The following is a 20,669-nucleotide window of genomic DNA, read 5'->3' as shown; positions in this document are numbered from 1 at the left end:
ACGTCATACTATCTGCAATAATGTAAAACACAAATAAATATGTATTATTTTTACATTCATCATTATGTAGAGTCAGCCAAAAAATTGACAAAATAATTCTATTAAATACACTACAATATGTATTATCATAACAATCCATAAAATATACTATAACATATAATAGCATAACAATTGGTCAAAATATTTCCATTAAAATATATACTATCATAATAATCCATCAAAATATTAGTGTACCCATAATAATTGGTCAAACTATTATATTAATTACACTACAATATATATTATCACAACAATCAATCAAATATTGGAAGACTAATGTTTAGAAGAATGAGTCTAAAATTTGATATACTAACCGATTAGAAGGACTAATGGTTGAAAGAATTAGCCAAATTCAAAATATCCACGCTTAAATCCACCACCGGGTCGACCCGAGCGAAAGGTTTTTATGCGTTTGGGAAGGGTTTTCGCGTTTTGGGGAGGGAAAGTGTTTATGGTCGCGATGTTGGGGGAGATCTGATAAGGATATGGTTCAACAGAAACACGCCGCTCAAATTGGCGTTTTTAAGCATAACACGCCAACCTCAGTGGCGTTTTTATTAATTAAACACGCCAACTACATTGGCGTTTTACCTTAAAACACGCCAACTTCATTGGCGTTTTTTCCCGCCGCTGTATTTGGCGAAAATACACCTCCAATACGACGCGAAGATAAACGCCAATGAGGTTGGCGTTTTTACTAATAGAAACGCCAATGTGGTTGGCGTTTTTCCCATTTTTGGAATAGATAACAAAATGGGTACATTTACGTAATCTTTAGTGTAAAGTGCCCCATAAACCCGATTTTCCCTAAAAATCTATGTCTGTCCTAATTAAATTTTAATTCTTGATTAATAAAATGGGAAGGGATTGTGAAAATTCAAATTGTGAAATCAATTGAGCTCAACAGCCTCCCTCTCATGGCAGCAGCTCCCCGCATTCTTCTCTGCGGCGATGCCCGCGGCCGCCTCGCCCAGCTCTTCAAACGCGTTTCCTCCGTAAGCTTTGCACTCTCCTACTCTGATCCTCACTTCCGCCAACTCGATCACACGATTTACGCTTCTGTTTACTGCAAATTTTCAGGTGAACAAATCAGCAGGGCCGTTCGACGCGCTTCTGTGTGTTGGTCAGTTCTTCCCCGACGCTCCGGAGCAGCTGGAGGAGTTTAATGACTACGTCGAAGGCCGCTCCAAAATCCCTATTCCCACCTACTTCATCGGCGATTACGGCATTGCCGCCCCCAAAACTCTGGGAGCTGTGGCCAAGGATTCCGCTAATCTAGGGTTTAAGATGGATGGGCTAAAAGTCTGCGAGAATTTGTACTGGTTGAGAGGCAGCGGGAAGTTTCTTCTCCATGGTACTTGTTTAATATCTCCATATATTTTGCTTTTTCATATTGGGTAGAGGTGTGTGAATTTCACTTTGATAACCGTGATATGTTTTCCTGTTTGTTTGTTGTTTGAGACTTCGAGTTTCTTAGCGTTATATAGTTTTTCTCTTGAATGAATATTTATCTAGTCGTCCATTGATCACTGAATGCTTGAGAGAGACATCAGAACAGTGCATCTTTCTTATTTTACCCGTAGTTAGATCACACCTTCTGTATAGTTGACAAATACTAATGAACTTGGATTATAAAGGGTATGAACAATGTATCTATTAGAGACAAGGACAACACGAAATTGACGAGCTTATGGTATGATTCCAGTTTTAATTTGTCTCCTTGAGGAGTGTCATAGTAGTTGCAAAAGGAAGTTCTGAGAGCAAATCATTTTCAAGCTCTTTATTGTCATTTTTTTACCACATTTAGATATCTAACATCACAGTCTAATTAGTGAAGGTTGATTTTGCGCTTGTCTGACTTATGTAACTGCTCTTCAGAGGTATTTCAGAACAAGACAAAACAATACTCTTGAAATTTTGTCAGTTTACTGAGGTTGAGTTTTTTAAAGCTCTTAGAATAGACATTTTCAAGAAAAAGGCTTAAGCACCTTATCTGTAGGTCCCCAATGTTCTAATTTCGGATATTGATCGTAAAAACCATGAACTTTGGGCGGATTTTGGTATTTCTCATGAGTGGTCTAAAAATTACCATCTTCTAAAAGTGTACAGTTCTCCCAACCCGCCCAAATAGAAATTCTCAGGGAAAAATGCATCTTGCGTAGCATGCCGTGATATCTATGTAGCAATGACCAATTGTAAGCCTGAATGACGTTGTTTCACAATCACGGGTCATTTAACTCAATATAAACCCCAATTGTGAAATTGATTCATTTTCTTGAAATACTTTTTTATCTCTCCCAACTGCACAAGGACTCTCTCCAGTCTCCCCAGCTGGAATCTCCCTCTCCAGTCTGCACTGCCGCTCATGCTACTACACCGCCTCACCTCTCCTCACTTTTTTTCCAAATCTAAATTTTGTTTGCTGCCGATTGTTAGATGCATCAATTCATAGATTCTTGTTTTCCTCTAAAATCGGTTGCAAGAACTAATTTTGCTTAAGAGGCTATTGCACTACGTAGAGCTCCTCCCTCATTTCGGCGATTCGATGAAAATCGCAGACAATCGCGTTCGCGGTTGCTCATTTTGGTGTTCCTTTGATTTTCCACAAATTGAGGAACAAATTTATTACAGAATTTCATTTACAGAAGATGTATGCACGGGGACAGTGTTGAGGGCGTGGATCTGGTGGGAGTATGCAATGTTGTATGTAGGAGAGAGGATGCAGTTTCCCTATCTGACGTTAGTGGTTTAGCAATTGTTGATGGTCGAAGAATGTAGAGTAGGTAAAATCCTTTAGAGTTATTGAGTGATTATTGGAGGGAGGTTTGTGGGAATTTGTCTCAGAGTGGGAGAGAAGCAGAACTCCTGGAGTGCATGCAGGTACCGAGAATATTTTTGGCCAACTATGTCGTCAATTCAGAGTTCCGGTGGGGCCGGAGATATTTGATGAAGATGGTTGAGAATTTATTGGTCGCAGTATTTAGACTTCAAATCTACACCATATACACCACGTTGGCAGTGTATCGCCACAAAGGATTAAGTATCGTCGTGGGAAACTGGCACCGTTTTAAAAGATGGTGATTTTTGTAGGAATATATGTAGGTTTTTAAAAGGATTGAATACTTGGATAATTTAGAATCGTGTGAAAACACTTTCAGATCAAGTATTTTGTGGATACAAAATCTATGATCGGATAAGACTAAATTCATCTATCTATCTTACTTTAGAATTTCTGGTTATATTTATACACAACACAACCGAATTAACTGCCATGACAGTTAATTTAACCGCCAAAATGGGTAACTGTTTTGTGCAGTTTTGAAACAAATGACAAACTGTCATTAACTGCCATCATTAACTGCCAAACAGTTGACGTCATTTAAATGTATAACAGAATTATGAACTACTGAATTTCATAATAACCTTAATACATTTAATACCAGCAAATCATATCATTAATATATTATAAAGTATTTAGTAATACTTTCATATAATACACTAAAATTCCAACATTCCTCCCCCATTTTAGTGTTACCATAAAACAAAACAGAAAATAAAATTGTGCATAAATGAAAATATCCTAAGGATTGAATTTTCATCTTAGTATGATAATATACAAATATTCGAATATAAGAGTGTTCTGAGAATTGAACTCTTATTATTACATTGAATATCAGATTTAACATACACACAATTTTCAAACTAAAATCTAAACATGACACTTATTTAAAAACAAGTCTAGTGTCCTTATCCTTCAATGAACATGTATAAAGCTAAGTCCAAAGCTTTACTGGAACAACTTGGATTCCATGTTCATATAGGTAATCTTTTCATCTTGTTCTGCCAAAACATTTGTCAAAAGATTATTAAGAAGTGAAACTTCAACCTCAGTTATGCTGACAGTTGTAAACACATACCTTGAGTGATTAAACATGTGTCAAATCCTACTGTTTGGCTTTCCACATTGAATTTCACATTTAACATTTAGTTAAAAGGAAATTGGGTATCCAAACATTAGAATTATATGGACTTTAAACCCACCCTTTTAGCAGACTTGTGCACTAAGTCTCTTGCTAAACCCTTGGTTAGATGATTTGCCAGATTTTGTTGAGTCCCAACAAATTCTACTGTTATCACACCATTCGTGATCAATTCCCTAACCATGCTATGTCTAACACCTAAATGTCTAGACTTGCCATTGTAAACTTGACTATATACCTTAGCCAATGTAGCAGCACTATCACACCTCATGGATATAGGTGAGATAGGTTTTGGCCACAGAGGAATTTCATAGATTAAATTCCTTAACCACTCAGCCTCTTTGCCTGCTGCTGCTAATGCAACAAATTCAGACTCCATGGTTGAATTTGTTATGCATGTTTGCTTCTTTGATGCCCAAGAGATTGCTCCTCCTCAAAGTAGAAATATCCATCCACTTGTTGAGGAATGATCTTCTAAGTTAGTAATCCAACTAGCATCCGAATATCCTTCTAAAACAGACGGAAATTCATTGTAAGCCAAGCAATAATTCTGTGTTCCTTTCAAATACTTAAACACCCTCCTTATGGCCTGCCAGTGATGAATGCTAGGATTATGAGTATACCTACTCAATTTTCCCACTGCAAATGCAATATCAGGCCTTGTACTAATCATTGCATACATCAGACAGCCAATGGCCTTTGAGTATTCCAATTGCGAAATTGCATTGCCTTTGTTTGGCAATAATTTGATATTGGGATCAATAGGAGTACTAACGGGTGCACAGTCACCATGATTGAATTTCTTCAACACCTTCTCAATATAGTGAGATTGAGAGATAGAAATCTCCTTAGAGGAATTTCTTTTGATCCTAATTCCCAAAATGACCTCTGCCTCTCCTAAGTCTTTCATAGAAAACTTAGAAGATAGAAAATCTTTGGTTTGATCAATCTGATCTTGACTGGTTCCAAAGATGAGCATGTCATCAACATAAAGACAAATGATGACCCCATTTCCTGATTTGTCAAATCTGGAATAAACACATTTATCTGCTTGATTCAGTGTGAATCCATTTGATAAAACAGTGTCATCAAACTTTTGATGCCATTGCTTAGGTGCTTGTTTCAATCCATACAAGGATTTTACCAATTTGCACACTTTGTGTTCATTACCAGGAAGTATAAATCCTTCAGGCCGTTTCATGTAGACTTCTTCATTCAAGTCTCCATTTAAAAATGTTGTCTTTACATCCATTTGATGGATTAAAAGTTTATGAATAGCAGCCATAGCTACTAGCGGCCTTATGGTTGAAATCCTAGCCACAGGTGCATAGGTGTCAAAATAATCTATGCCCTCCTTTTGTCTAAAACCTTGAATCACAAGCCTTGCCTTGAATTTATCAATTGACCCATCAGTTTTCATTTTCTTCTTGAAAATCCATTTACATCCCAGAGGTTTACAACCGAGGGGTAAATCAGTCAATTCCCATGTGTTATTTTGCAGAATGGAATCCATTTCATCATCAATGGCTTCCTTCCAAAATGACACATCTCTAGAATTCATAGCTTCATTGAATGTCTTGGGATCTTCTATGTTGAAACAATAGAAGTACTGAGATTGAATCTCATCTCTCGATCCTTCAATCAAATGGAGCTGAAAATTTCCATCCATGCCCACAGGTTTCCTTGGTCTTACACTTCTTCTTACCCAATGCTGAGTAGAAGGTTCATCAGAATCTTGTTGATCATTCAACATTCTGTTTTCTTGAATTGGGTTTAAATCCTTAGGTCTTGAAATAGAAGTGAATCTATTTTCATCAAATATAGCATCTCTGGATTCCATAACAGAATTCACAGAAACAGCTTTGTTTGGTTCTAGGACAAAGAACCTATAAGCTTTAGAATGTTGTGTATATCCAATGAAAATGCAGTCAATTCCTTTTTCACCTAAGGTTTTTCTTTTAGGATCATTTAACCTGACCACAGCCCTGCAGCCCCAAACCTTAAAGTAACTCAGGTTTGGAGGTTTTCCAAACCATAATTCATAGGGAGTTGCCTTACTTTTCTTGTTTGGTACCCTATTTAAAATGTAACAGGCTGTTAACATAGCTTCTCCCCAAAATCCTTCATTTAAACCAGAATAAGAAAGCATAGAGTTTACCATTTCCTTTAGCACTCTATTTTTCCTTTCTGAAATTCCATTTTGTTGTGGGGTATAGGGGGTTGTTACTTGATGTATTTTTCCAACTGATTGAAAGTATTCAGGGTCATAATACTCACCTCCCCTATCTGATCTAAACACTTTAATCATCTCACCCTTTTGGAGTTCAACCTCTGTTTTGTATATCTTAAATTTGTCCAAAGCCTCATCTTTGATGTTTAGAAGATATACATAACAATACCTAGTTGAATCATCTATGAAAGTAATGACATACCTTTTATTTCCCATAGATGGGGTTGAGTGAAAGTCACATAAATCACTGTGGATTAATTGCAAAGGTTTAGATTCCCTAACAACATCCTTAAATGGGAGCCTGGTTATTTTGGTTAACATGCATGTTTTACATCTGTCATTGTTGACAGTAAATGCAGGAATAAGACTGTTTTTGGACATTTCTACAATTCTTTTATAGTGCACATGTCCTTGTCTTTCATGCCAAAGCTTAGAGTTTGGAGAATTACTAGAAGTGATGACAAGGGCATTTTTGTCTTTAAATGGTAAATTAAGATTCAGCCTAAACATTCCATCACATAAATATCCAAAGCCAACAAATACACCATGCTTAGATAATACATATTTATTAGATTCAATAACTTGTTTATATCCAAGGTTATTTAGAACCGGACTAGACAGCAAGTTTTTCCTAACATTAGGTACATACAATACATTTCTTAACAGTAAACAGTTTCCAGAAGTAAATACTATCTTAATATTTCCTATTCCTTCAATTGATTCAGAAGTCCTATTGCCCATTCTAACTTCAGACCCATCCACATTAGTTTGCAATGATGTGAACCACCTTCTATCCTTGCAAACATAACTTGTGGCCCCTGAATCAACCCACCAATTGTTCTCATCATCCCTTTTATGCATCCGGATCTTGTGATCCAGAGTTGTCAGGTTTGGTTCTACTAGAACTTGCACCATTCTTCTTGTTCTTTTTACCACTTCTGCAGTCCTTCTTAAAGTGACCCTCCTTTCCACATTTCCAACAAGTAAATTTGGATTTCTTGTTTGTGTAATTGTCACCAAAGTTGCCCTTTCTTTTGCCTTTGGACTTGTTACCAGTATCCATCATGTTAACAGATGGATTAACAGCCACACCCTTATCTTTGGGTTTTCCTGTCTCTTGATTCCTTAAGGATTCTTCAATTCTGAGATGGCTGCCCAATTGGACCAAGGAAAGTTCTTCCTTTTGATGTTTAAGGGTGTGTTTAAAGTCCCTCCAAGATGGGGGCAGTTTGTCAATCACACTGGAAACAGAAATGGATTCATCCATTTTCATGTGGTGTTGTTCAAACTGTCCTAGAATCCGGAGTAGTTCATTGTATTGTTCCATAACTGGCCTTGAGTCTATCATTTTGTAGTTATTGAAATCACTTACAAGGAATTTCCGGCTTGAAGCATCTTCAGCCATGTATTTGGCTTCCAAAGAATCCCAAAGTTCCTTGGCAGATTCTGCATTTTGATAGATGTCGAACAGGGAATCATTCATACCAGTCAAGATGTGCCCTAAGCATGTGTAGTCATCAGTTTCCCACTTCTTTCTCCTTCTGGTCTGTTCCAGGGTTTCTTCTTCTCCTTCATTAGACACAGGCATCGGGGTACTCAGAACATACACCACCTTCATTGATGTCAGAAAGAAGTGCATATTTTTCTGCCATCTTCTGAAATCTACCCCTTCAAACTTGTCGAGTCTTGTGATTCTAGATGCCATGTCTCTCACAGTTTCTCCTCTAGTCATCTTGTACAATTTACTTGATCTTTGTAGGAATATATGTAGGTTTTTAAAAGGATTGAATACTTGGATAATTTAGAATCGTGTGAAAACACTTTCAGATCAAGTATTTTGTGGATACAAAATCTATGATCGGATAAGACTAAATTCATCTATCTATCTTAGTTTAGAATTTCTGTTTATATTTATACACAACACAACCGAATTAACTGCCATGACAGTTAATTTAACCGCCAAAATGGGTAACTGTTTTGTGCAGTTTTGAAACAAATGACAAACTGTCATTAACTGCCAAACAGTTGACGTCATTTAAATGTATAACAGAATTATGAAATACTGAATTTCATAATAACCTTAATACATTTAATACCAGCAAATCATATCATTAATATATTATAAAGTATTTAGTAATACTTTCATATAATACACTAAAATTCCAACAATTTTTTATAACAATTTGGAAGTTCATTGGAAATACTAGAATCCACTCAAAGTTAATGGTTTTTAAGACCAATATCCCTTCTAATTTTATGGGTTCTTGATATATGTACCTATAGCATATATGTGACCACTTGATTTATTTTAAGTTTTTTAACAGTTCAAGCATTTAGTTTGTGGGATTTTAAACTTAGTCGATATTCTGCATATCTGTTTACATGTATTTAAGTGCTGAACTGCTGATGAACTACTCTTCTTTAGGTTTATCTGTGGCATACTTATCTGGTAGGCAATCTGCAAACAGTCAACAATTCGGAACATACAGCCAAGACGACATTGATTCATTAAGGGCATTAATTGAGGAGCCAGGAATTGTTGATGTATTTTTGACATATCCTTTTCAGTTTTATCAGTTTAATATAGACCATGAGTAATGCCTTATTCTTTCTTGTCCTCCTTCTGACTCCATCTTTCCTGCTGTTTTTACAATTTACCTTTTGTTCATTTCCTTTACTGGATTTTACTAATGAATGGCCAATTGGGGTCACAAATGGAGTTGTTTCATCTGGTATTCCTTCTGGGATGGATCTATCTATTGGTGATTCAAACATCTCAGAATTGGTAGCTGAAATTAAACCTCGGTAAGGATTTCTGATTTCTCTAAGCAAACATAATATTGATGCCTTGTATGGTTCAAGATATACCGGCCCTAGGTATATGGAGATGCACTTGGAAATTGATAGTAATCAAAATTTGAGTGATTTCGTAGGCTCTATAAAAGATAAGAGTGCAGTTTGTCATTGGTATACTCTGAAATGATCAAGAATATCAAGAGTCAAGAGTGAACCTATTCAAAAATTTCTTAATGAAGACTGAAAAATGAACAAGACATGATGCTACATGAATTCCACTATTTTCTCAATTTTAAGAGTATCGGAAGTATTATAATGGATGCTTATTGGTAACGACTCTATATTGAAGGCCTTTTCATTGTAGCTGCAATATCTGAAAAGGCTCTTACATGATCTGGAAATACGGTTAAATGCTTTTCCTACTGAGTGATAAGCATTGCTTTCTTATGACTGCATTTCCTTTTTCAACAATCCTCAGTAGTTCATTGATAGATTTGCTCCTAATGAGGTTCCTTCCATCATAGCTACCATATTGCAGGAAGTGCTGGTGTCTACTATGATCGTGAACCTTATGCTAACATTGGTGCTGTTCATGTGACTCGTTTTATAGCCCTTGCTCCAGTTGGGAATAAAGATAAACAGGTTTAACCATTTCTTCTATAAAGTGTACTCGGGTTGAGTTGGTTTTTTATGCCATGTAATTTCTGGACATTGGAGTTGAAGAAAATGTTGTTTTGGTCACTGAAGTAAAATCTTCTGTTTCTCCGTGATCCTCTTTTCTATGCCATAGCTCATTTGTTATACTTTTTTTTTTCTACAGAAGTTCATCCATGCGCTTTCACCTACTCCAGCTTCCAAAATGTCTGCTTCTGAGCTTTGCACTAAACCACCAAATACTACTTTGTCTCCATATTCATTAGAAAAAGAAATTGGATCTGGAAACGGAGCCACCAAAAGATCTGGGGAAAGTGTTTCTGATTCCCAGTATTGGCGGTATGATGTCTCTAAAAGGCTTAAACATGGAGATGGTGCTGGCGATAGGTTATGCTTTAAATTTGTATCCTCGGGGTCTTGCCAAAGAGGCGATAAGTGCCATTTCAGGCATGATGAAGATGCGCGGGAACAATCTCTTAGGGGTGTTTGCTTTGAATTTTTAAATAAAGGAAAGTGTGAAAGAGGTCCAGATTGTACATATAAGCATGAATTACAGGAAGAAGGCAAAGCATTGTCTGGCAAGCGATCCGGTTCAGGAACTGGAAGCTCGAACAGGTTAAAGATAAATCCCTGTTTTGGTGTACCATTTAATGTTTGTTGTTGTGTTAGATCTAAAATTCATCTGACTGCATAAGTTTAAGAACATTGTTTATATGCGGAATTATATATGAAATTTGAGTTTCAGGTCCAAGGAATGCTGGTTTTGTTTGTCAAGCCCCAATTTGGAGTCACATCTAATCACTAGCGTAGGAGAACACTGCTATTGTGCGCTAGCTAAAGGACCACTAGTGCAAGATCATGTGCTGATAATACCCATTGAGCATTTGCCAAACACCCTATTTCTACCTCCAGAATGTGAAAAAGACTTATCTAAACTTCGGGGCAGCCTCCAAGCTTGCTTCAAAAGACAAGGAAAGGAAGTTGTTTTCTTTGAATGGGTTTCTAAGCGTGGAACTCATGCTAATCTTCAGGTCCGAAAATTTTTACTCTGTTTATGAGCAAGCATGTTTACGGGCATGCTATATTACGTTGGCTTTTTTGTTCATATGATGATAGACATTGCTTTCTTTCTGTTAGAAATTTCCTTATCTGGTTCCCTTATTTTATTGCATTCCATTTTAAGTTGCATGTTATTATCATCGTTCCACCTACAGCTGACAAGTGTTTGATGGATGTGCAACAATCAGAATTCCTTTGTTTTCTTTTGTCTATTTTCTAATTTTCTGTATCTTTATGATTTTGAATGTTTTATTAACCTTTATCTCCTTTGCAGGTTGTTCCAATTCCATCATCCAAAGCATCTTCTGTTGAACAAATTTTCAATTTAGCAGCCAAGAAGTTGGGCTTTACATTTGCAACCCTTAAAAGTAAGTATCATTCCAATGCTCTTAAATAGATAGTATTTGCAACGTTTAACAAAAATATCCAGACCTTGAATTATTTGCATCTTATGACCTGACCTCTATGAACATTTAAATATGACGTGGAAAATTAATTTTGTGGACGTATTTCTTTGACAAACTATAAATCAAAATCCATATCAGCTCAATCACATTTTCAATTAAATTAGTATAAAAGAAAGAGGCATCTCAGCTGCCTTGTGATTTCATTTTTCGATAATTAGAATCATTATTAACTTCAACTATTCCATAATATTTAATTCAAGAAGATCATCAGCTATATATAGATGGTCTTAGGTGTCTGGATAGTACTATATGCTACCACGTGAGAAACTAACATTATGAAAATCCTAAAACAAGTAGATGTAATTTATGCGTAATACGGGGTAAATATTAAGTGAATGTTCAATATATGTGTGCCGTGGATGTGCATTTTGATTTAATGATACAAACAATTGTATGATTAATGTCTATTATGAAATAGTCTAATGTAAAGAATGAAGCTACTCTTTTAGTCATCATGCCATTGCGTTTGCAATGATATCCATCTGCTTATGATGTGGCTCCATGTTTTAAGTAAGTAAGTTGATAGCCTTTTATAAATACATCTTTACTTGGTGGCTAGAAATGTTCTATTTCATGCAACTGCCAAGTGCCAACACGCCAAGTCCTTTGCTTTAGTAGTACAATTTTCTGGAATCGCACATCTTTGACATATGAATCTCTACTCATTGTAAACCTATTTTTTTAGTGGATACTATTTCAGTTTCTACCAATTTAGACTTGCCCAATGTTGGCTTTCGATCTCCGTAAATTTAATAGATGTTTGGCATCAGCTGTGTGCCTGGCCTTAATAAGGGTGCTCAGCTAGTTTACTTGTTTTTTCATCAATTTTGTTTGCCTCTTTGACATAGCTTAAAGTGTTATTTTTCTGTTATGATTGTCTGATGATTTCAGATGACAACTATATGGAAGCACGGAAATCTCTGGGGATGCATCTAAATAGAAATCAGAGTTTATTTTATGTGGAAGTTCCTGGAGGAACAATTTTGTCACATGCTGTTGAGGAGAATGAAAACTTCCCTTTTCAATTTGGGCGTGAGGTAAACATGAAACTGAAATAGACCACTAACGTGGAACATATATGGGTAAATTATCATTCTTCAAATTACAGTCACGCGTAAAAAACTTTAACAAGAACCTAACGCTTTCAACTTGGGACTATGACTATGACTATGTTGTGCTATATAGAACTATAGATGCACCATCTAATATACGTGCTGATGCATGTTAAGATACCTATATTGAAACTCCGAAACCACTCTCTTCAAATGCCAAGTCATCATAAAGTTCAAGAATCTATTTTGAATCCATAATTTGTTACATCTAATGTATGATTGAATCCAATAGTTATGTTGAAATAAGTCTTGTTCTTGTCGGTTTAGCGTGCAGTTGACAGGGTGATTTCCTGGACTAATCAGCATTCTATAGATAGTACTCCTAGTCAATACATTATACGCTGCTTGACTTATTAAAATAAAAAACTAGGTCTTTAGTGCTTTGTTTTCACCATTTGTTATAAGCTTTAAATTCTGAATGTAAACTATATTAGTCGAATTTGGTTAGCGATGTGGCCTGTCTTGTATAGGTTCTTGCTGGATTGTTGAATATGGCTGACAAGGCTGACTGGAGGAATTGCCAGCTTAGTAAAGATGAGGAAGCTGAAATGGCGGAGAAGTTTAAGAGACAATTTAAGGAGTATGATCCAAACAGCTGATTGTACAAGTTAGGTATACCAGAAATTTGACTTCTCTTCTTCTCGTTTTACTTGTAAGACTGTAGCTTGTCCAACAAGTGCATATGAATTTGACGGACATAGATTGCAGGAATGCAGCAGTTTATCACATACAAAAGGCCTTATAAATCGAAATCGCTTGGCTATCCAATGCCGAGTGTTTCTAGCAAGTGTGTGTTCCATACTCAATGAGGTGGTCCTACGTCCAAAATAGATGTGTGGAACACCCCTAAAAATCATTGATCTCAAACTTGTATGTCTGAAACTATTTTTCTTCTTTTCGTTTTTGTAGACTTTTAGGTAGGCATTTACCAGAAAACTTTGGCTTGAATACACAAACTTTATTTAAAAAATGATAGGGAATGAACAGCAAATGCCAGCCTTGAATTTCTTTTATTAACACTGATTAATCTCTACATTTTTTGAACTATATGTTTTGTTTTTGTTTGACGTACTTAAATTTCTTGGTAAATCAAATGTCGCCCCCTATAAATTTGTTTTTATGTAGTCCGTTGGTGATATTCTAGTTTGCTATTCCTAAAGAGAGAATCTTTGTGCACATGCATAGGAGAGAAACAGGCCGACAACAATGGACTATGCGTTGGTTCAAGGTTCCTTATTTCCAAGTATATTAATTTGAATTTTGAAGGCTTATTATTATTACAGAATAAGTTGATGCAATGTTGTATTTTCATACTGGAAGAAATTTGTTAGTGTTTTTTTCTGTGAAATGGATTAAGCCTGATGTGTTTCAAGGCACATGGTTAAAAATGTGTGATTAGTTGTAAATAACATTTGTTTCCAAAATTAACATTATATTAAGACCTAGGCGCTATTGCTTCATGATTCGATGAATGACGTAATTCATCATTGCCTGAGCGTATATAATTTGGTAAGAAGTTGAATCGGAAGCACATGCAAAAGGGGCATTCGGTAGCCAACAACATGTGCAAAGGGTGGTCTGAGGGCATCCGCAGTGGTGCGGATGTCCCGGTGGAATTCCTCGCGGACTTCTCAAAAACACCTCATGCCACGTCATAAGGACTTCTCACTGCTCTGCCACGTCATACGGAATTCTCACTGCACAGTGGCAGAATTCTCACATTAAAAAAAATTCACAAATTCACAAATTAAACAATTTACGGGATTAAAATTTCAACGCGAATACGGAGAAAATGCAACCACTTTATTTAAAAAAAAACATACTTCATTAAAAAAATTACATAATTACTAAAACAAGTACATTATTTTTAAAATAAAAACCGGCTCCTCACTCCTCGGATTCCCCGCTGCCGAGATTCCATTGATGATTCAAAAGAATGGTATTTAGAGAGAGATACTTGTTAAAACAAGTAGTGCGAATGAAATGAAGTTCAACGGGATGTATTTAATGCACAATACGGGACGTCCGTGCGGAATTCCGTGACAGTCCACGCAATGGCGGACGCCAGGACGGAATTCCGCTAAATTCCGCGGACCTGCGACGTCCTCAACCCAATTCCGTATCCGCGCCCGGTACGCCTAATGGCGGATGTCCGTGACGGAGTTTCGGGACGTTAGTGGGAATTCCGCGCGGAAGTCCGCCATTGCGGATGCTCTGACGGAGGCATATACATAGGTGGAGGAGCGGCACAGTAAAAGTGATGAGCAGAGGCACCCACCCACCCACCTTATACGATATTTCTAATATTGTTTCTTAAGTGATGCATGACGAACTGAGAAAGAAAAGCTTTGCGTGAGCAAGGACAAAGGATGAATAAGTTGTTGCAATCTACACACATATTCTAACTAAAACTGGTACACAAACAAGAACACGCAGTTTCAAAGGAGGAATGACTTTTCGCAATCTTTGTTCCTTTGAAACCGTCGTTGGTAATCTAGTGGCATTATATTTATGCGTGTTTGTCTCAGTTCAATCCCATATTAATGACGAATTTCACATAAATAATTCATCATAACGATTAGTAAAAAATACTTCATCCGACCCATAACAATATGTATTTTCTAATTTTGGAACTCTTTTGTTTCTAATAAGATATACTCATTCTCTACTAGCAATATTTTATTTATTTTTTCTTTCTACCTTTCTTTTACTTTATCAATTTTGCATTAAAATCTGTGCTAAACCCAAAGTACATATTTTTTAGGGACGGACTGAGCAATACGTTGTGTCATCTTTATAGTAAATGAGCCCTATATGATCTTGATGATGAATTCTTGATTATAGTAAATGAGCCATATATGATCTTGATGATGAATTCTTGATTAATCGTTTGTCAACTTAAAACCTGATAAATATATTGAAATAACTCATTTTTATGATTGAAGAGACATGTATATACTTTACCCCTCTAAATTGTGTACCAATTACATTATGATAATTCCATTTTTTTAATTCAAAATATTATCTACAGTGTGTACAACATTCCTTAAAAATGAGTTGGTCATAAGAGCATCCACCGCTTAGGGCGCCCTAAAGCCCGCCCTATGCACTGTCACGTCAGCATTTTTATCCTCCTACCCTTCCACCTGCAGTGGGGCGCCCTAAGGCGCGCCCTAAACATTTTACTATTGTTTTGTTAATTAATTTAAATATTTTCAAATATATAAATGCAAACTTAGAAAAAACACAATGATTAACTAAGAGCAGCAAAAAATTCATTGATTATAAAAAAAAAAGTTACACTGGTTAGAAAAAAAAATTGACTATCCTACAAAAGCCTCAACTTCCGGCTCAACTCATCGATCAACCTCTGGAGGAATTCGGCTCTAGCCGGATCCTTACACTTCATAAGGGCGTTGTGCGCATCCAACAACGTCTGTGCCATCGAGGTCATTGCCAAATCCGCGTAGGCAAGTGTCGTCGGGGTCGGGGTAGGGGTCGGGATTGGCGATGGGGGGCGGCGACCGAGGAGGATGTCGCCTTCGCCTTCCCCTTGTTCTTCGCAGCCTTGACGCCTATGGGACGCCGCCGGGAGGACATCGGTTTGCCGGAAGTCTCTTCCTCCTTGCACGTCTGGTTGAGGTCCACAGGACGAGTTCCGCTTTCGCTGGTCGTGTAACCACCAGTGTCGGTGGTCTTCGTCCTCTTCGCCGCACCGGTGTGCAGAATCCCGCCTTGGAACTTCTGCTTGTCCCTCAAGAGCGCCCAGATGTTGAAATGCTTGAAGTCGTCGTACATGGACTGGTACGACAACAACGCTCTATCGCGCACGTCGCTCAAGCTCTCGCCGCTTCCCTGATCCCTCCAGCACTTCTCGTACTCCACCGCGAACAGGTTGACTTGCTTCTTTACCTGATCCCAGTGCTTGCGGAGCTGCTCCCGTTGGCGCTTGTACGTGCTCGGCGGCTTCGCCTCATTGTAGCGCTCGACGATACGCGAGCTGCTTATGGCTGTTCACGAATATCGGGTCCTCCGATATATCCACCTAACACCTCGCCATGACGAGGGTTTCATCTTGTTGGTAGTTCGTACGGTCAGGGGCGTACTCTTCACAAGTTTTCGGAGGTGGCAACTTGTGCGCCCGGTTCTTGGTCCGCTTCTTTCTGGCGGCGGCGGCGCGACGGGGAAGCGGTGGCAGGGTGAGTTGGAGAAGGCTCCATGTCGGAGAGACCGTACGAATCCGTACTGAAGTCCGGATCATACTGCGTGCTGGCGTCGAACGACCGATATTCGCCAAGTTGTGTACCCGGCCACCGTGCACCGATGCATCGGGCGCGCTATCGTCCGCCCCACTGTGGATGGCCTAAGATATTTTATTGTAAATAAAATATGAAGATGTGATTTGGACGGTCTAATGCTATTGAGACTTGAGAGTGTATTCTCCTATCTTAAAGCATCCGCAATGGCGGACTTCCGCGAGAAATTCCCACGGAAGTCCCGGAATTCCGTTGCAGACGTCCGCCATTAGGCGTGCTCGCCACAGATACGGAATTGGGCTGAGGACGTCGCAGGTCCATGGCGTTAAGCGGAATTCCGCGGGGACGTCCGCCATTGCGTCGACTCCCGCGGAATTCCGCTTTATTTCGTTTTTTTGTAATGTCTATATATACCGTTCGTTGAACTTCGTTTCATTTCGCACCACTTGTTTTAACAAGTTTGTCTCTCTCTAAATTTCTTTTATACAATAGTAATGGCTGGTAGTGGTAGTGGCAGTGGCCATCATGAAGACGTAATGGTTCCGATTTGGGCACGTGTGCGGGAGGCCACGGCGAGGGAGGAACAAGAGGCCTCGGCGTCGGCGGTGCCTCGACCCATTCACCGTCGCACTATAGTACCCCGCGACCACCTCGCTGCCCACCGTCGGTTGTACGAGGACTACTTTGCGCCGGAGCCACGGTTTGGGGAGACCCTATTCCGGCGACTGTTTAGGATGCAGCGGCCTCTGTTTATGCTTATCGTTGGCGCTTTGGAGCGTCGATACGGGTATTTCAGGGTGCGGGAGGATGCAGCGGGTAAACCCGGCCACACATCGATTCAGAAAGTGCACTGCCGCACTCAGGCAGTTGGCGTACGGAGGTGCGGCGGACATGTTCGATGAGTACCTCCACATCGGCGAGTCGACAACCCGCGACTGCCTGAAGTATTTTTGTCAGGGCGTTAGGGAGATATTTGGGGATAGGTATCTTCGGAAGCCTACCCCCGAAGATTGTCAGGCTCTGCTGGATATGCACGGAGCTCAGCACGGCTTCCCGGGGATGTTGGGCAGCATAGATTGTATGCATTGGGAATGGAAGAACTGCCCCACTGCATGGAAAGGGATGTACACTATCGGTTTCAAGGTCAAGAATCCCACGATGATCCTTGAAGCGGTAGCTGACTACCGGTTGTGGATATGGCATGCCTATTTTGGAGTAGTCGGGTCGAACAACGACATCAACGTCCTCCAGTCGTCGCCCCTTTTCAAAGACCATTGCATGGGCGTCGGTCCGACCGTCAACTTCGTCGCCAACGGCAACCAGCACAACATGGGCTATTATTTGGCGGATGAGATATACCCGATGTGGCCCGTCTTTGTGAAGACGATCAGATGCCCAACGGATGCGAAGAAGGTATACTTTGCGCAACGTCAGGAGGCCGCGCGCAAGGATGTGGAACGGGAATTTGGTGTGCTCCAGGCTCGATGGGCGGCAGTGAAGGGTCCATCACGGCTGTGGTACGTTGACAGCGTCGCCGACAACATGTACGCATGTATTATCATGCACAACATGATCGTCGAAGATGAAGGTCCAGCACTGACCGATTGGGCCAATGATGATGCTGATGCTGCGGGTCCAAGCCACGGCGTGGCCACTAGCAATGTACGCATGGGGATTCCCCATGACGACATCGATCGAGTCCGTGCATTTGCCGACATGCACCAAAAACAAGCACACGTTCGACTCCAGTACGATATTATTGAAGAAGTGTGGCAGCGTAGGGGTCGTCGTTGATGTAGTTTTTAATTATTGAAATGTATTTTTTTATTTGGTGAAATGTACTTTTTCTTATTTTAATGGAATTTTTTCCTTATTTTCGTCGAAAAATTAATTACGTAAATTGTTTACTTCCAGAAATTGTTTAATTTGTGAATTTGTGATTTTTTTTAATGTGGGAATTCCGTCAGGAATTCCGCAGGGGAATTCTGCCATTGTGCAGTGGGAAGTCCGTATGACGTGGCAGTGCAGTGGGAAGTCCTTATTAAGTGGCAGGAGGTGTTTTTGGGAATTTCGTGAAGAATTCCGCCGGGACATTCGCACCACTGCGGATGCCCTCAGTGCTACACTTTTTCTTGTGCTATTAAAAAGTACGAAGAGTACATGTCACGTTTCCAATGGAGTGCAATTTTAAGAGCATCCACAACCGTGCTCTTGCCAGCGAGCATGGTTGTGGGCCCGGACCCACTTTTTCTGCCTGCTCCCTGGCATGAGCACAACACCCAAAGCTGTGCTCTTCCGCAAGGACGAGCACAATTCAATTTAAAATTCAATTAAACAAAAACATTTCCATAATATTAAAATTTATTAAAAAACCTAAATAATATTACAAATGACAAATAAAATAAAAACGACATAATTAAAATCCTAAATATTAAAAATTACATAATTAAAATACTAAAAATTAAAAATTACATAATTAGACTCCTAAAAATTAAAAATTACATAATTAAAATCCTAAAATTTGAGATTGAGAGAGTTGTTTGGTATAGTGTCATTTTTTTGTGTTTGAAATGAGACTATTTATAGATGAAAGTATGAATTTTGGGGTAAAAATAATGAAAAAAATAAATTAAAAGTGTGGAAAAAAATGGATATATTTTATTAGGAAGTGGGAAAATATTTTTTTTATTAATTTTGAATTTTTCAGATTTTTTTGATTTTTTAAAAATAATAATAATAAATGATAAATCAACGGGCCAATCAGAGCATGCCACGTCAACGCCTCGTGCTCTTGCCGTTGGCACGGACGTGCTCTTAGCTAAGAGCACGTCCGTGCCAGCGGCGGCGGAGCTCGTCCTTGCCAGCGGCACGGACGGACGGACGCCGTCCGTCCACCGTTGTGGATGCTCTAAGTGCGTAGAAAGTAGCAATATTGCTTTTCAAAAAGAAGTGCGTGTAGAAATCATGGTAATAAATATGCCCGGTCAATGGATTTTGACCACATAATAAATGTGACGAGACATTTAATTTTGTGAAATTAAATGACATAGCGTCGATCTATATTTTACGTAGATAAATGTAGTATATTCACTTTCTCAAATCCGATTTCCGGTGAGTGAGAAATAGTGGATTAAAGTTGGGCATAATTAGCTTTTAATTAAAGCTTGGAGTTGAAGCTTAGGGAATAATTAACTAGTATTAATTATCCCACATTGGAGGATTAACACATCTTTTAATGTGTATAAATTAAGTGACTTTATGTTACTTACTAATTATAGTGGACCAAGATGGGTGAAAGAGCCCACACGCGCGCGCCGCCGCCTGCCCGAGCCCGATCCCGTGCTCACGGTCGCGGGCCGCGGGCCGGGCCCGATCCCGATCCCGATCCCGATCCCGATCCCGATCTTGATCTTGATCTTGATCTTGATCTTGGACTTGGACTTGGACTTGGTCTTGGATCTTGGCAATTGGTCTTTGGGTGGTCTTTGGGCTTGGTGCTTGGCCCAAACTATTCTTTTTAGACCACCGCCGAGTCAGCAATCCAAGTGGCTTGACACGTCGTCAAGCGAGGCACAGTCACGGCTGCCACGTGAGAAATCCACACGCTCCACACACGGGTGGCACACTCCAGCCACACGCCTGTAACCGACGTCGGTTACGAATTGCCATGATGAGCCTTCAATGGCTGGTTGACCCTGCATGGTGGCTTGGCCTATAAATAGGCTAGCCATACCACTGCATTAGGAGACACACATACAAGCATTCTGCATCATAAGCTCTCTCCCTCTCTCTGCATTGTTTTCTGTCGAAGCTCTGCCCTCTCCTCCATCCCGTTCGTCGGAGCTCTACTGATTGAGGTGCTGCATCAATAGAGACGTAGCCGTTTTACCTTTGGGGACGACACGCCAAACCGAAGAGCACTACCGGGGCGTATCTCGTCTTGCGGGAAGAGGCCTCCTCGACTCGGCTAATCTTACTGGTTTAGTAGTTTCGATTCTACGTTGTACTTTCTAAAGTTCAGTTCCTTCTTTTCCTTTCTTTTGGGTTGTATTACGCCCGGTTCTGTTATCTCTTGT

The 20,669-nt window shown here is 39.3% G+C and overlaps 1 protein-coding gene across 2 annotated transcripts; it reads left to right on the top strand.

Moving 5' to 3' along the window:
- Positions 1-909: 909 nt before the first annotated feature.
- LOC121806349 (zinc finger CCCH domain-containing protein 64-like) lies at positions 910-13,124 on the top strand. 2 transcript variants are annotated; one of them, XM_042206358.1, is made up of 11 exons: positions 910-1,034; positions 1,120-1,393; positions 8,675-8,804; positions 8,938-9,054; positions 9,570-9,687; positions 9,866-10,314; positions 10,445-10,730; positions 11,033-11,126; positions 12,117-12,262; positions 12,808-12,949; positions 13,046-13,124. In XM_042206358.1, exons 1-10 carry the CDS (start codon positions 957-959, stop codon positions 12,934-12,936), a joined length of 1,821 nt encoding a protein of 606 aa, XP_042062292.1. In that variant the 5' UTR covers positions 910-956; the 3' UTR covers positions 12,937-12,949; positions 13,046-13,124. The 2 variants fall into 2 exon arrangements, with proteins under 2 accessions (XP_042062292.1, XP_042062291.1); XM_042206357.1 differs by having other exon boundaries at positions 12,808-13,124.
- The last annotated feature ends 7,545 nt before the right edge of the window (positions 13,125-20,669 follow it).

This window comes from Salvia splendens, chromosome 6, assembly GCF_004379255.2.
Source record: "Salvia splendens isolate huo1 chromosome 6, SspV2, whole genome shotgun sequence".
Lineage (NCBI taxonomy): Eukaryota > Viridiplantae > Streptophyta > Magnoliopsida > Lamiales > Lamiaceae > Salvia > Salvia splendens.
The sequence above is the reverse complement of the archived record's forward strand: the minus strand, read 5'-3'. Positions and strand labels throughout refer to the sequence as shown.

Excerpts from the sequence above, each read along its gene's own strand:
- LOC121806349 (XM_042206358.1), top strand. The coding sequence starts at position 957 with ATGGCAGCAGCTCCCCGCATTCTTCTCTGCGGCGATGCCCGCGGCCGC. Across the intron at positions 9,055-9,569 it reads GTAGCTGAAATTAAACCTCG|CTACCATATTGCAGGAAGTG; the intron begins GTAAGGATTTCT and ends CTTCCATCATAG. Across the intron at positions 10,731-11,032 it reads GAACTCATGCTAATCTTCAG|GTTGTTCCAATTCCATCATC; the intron begins GTCCGAAAATTT and ends TCTCCTTTGCAG.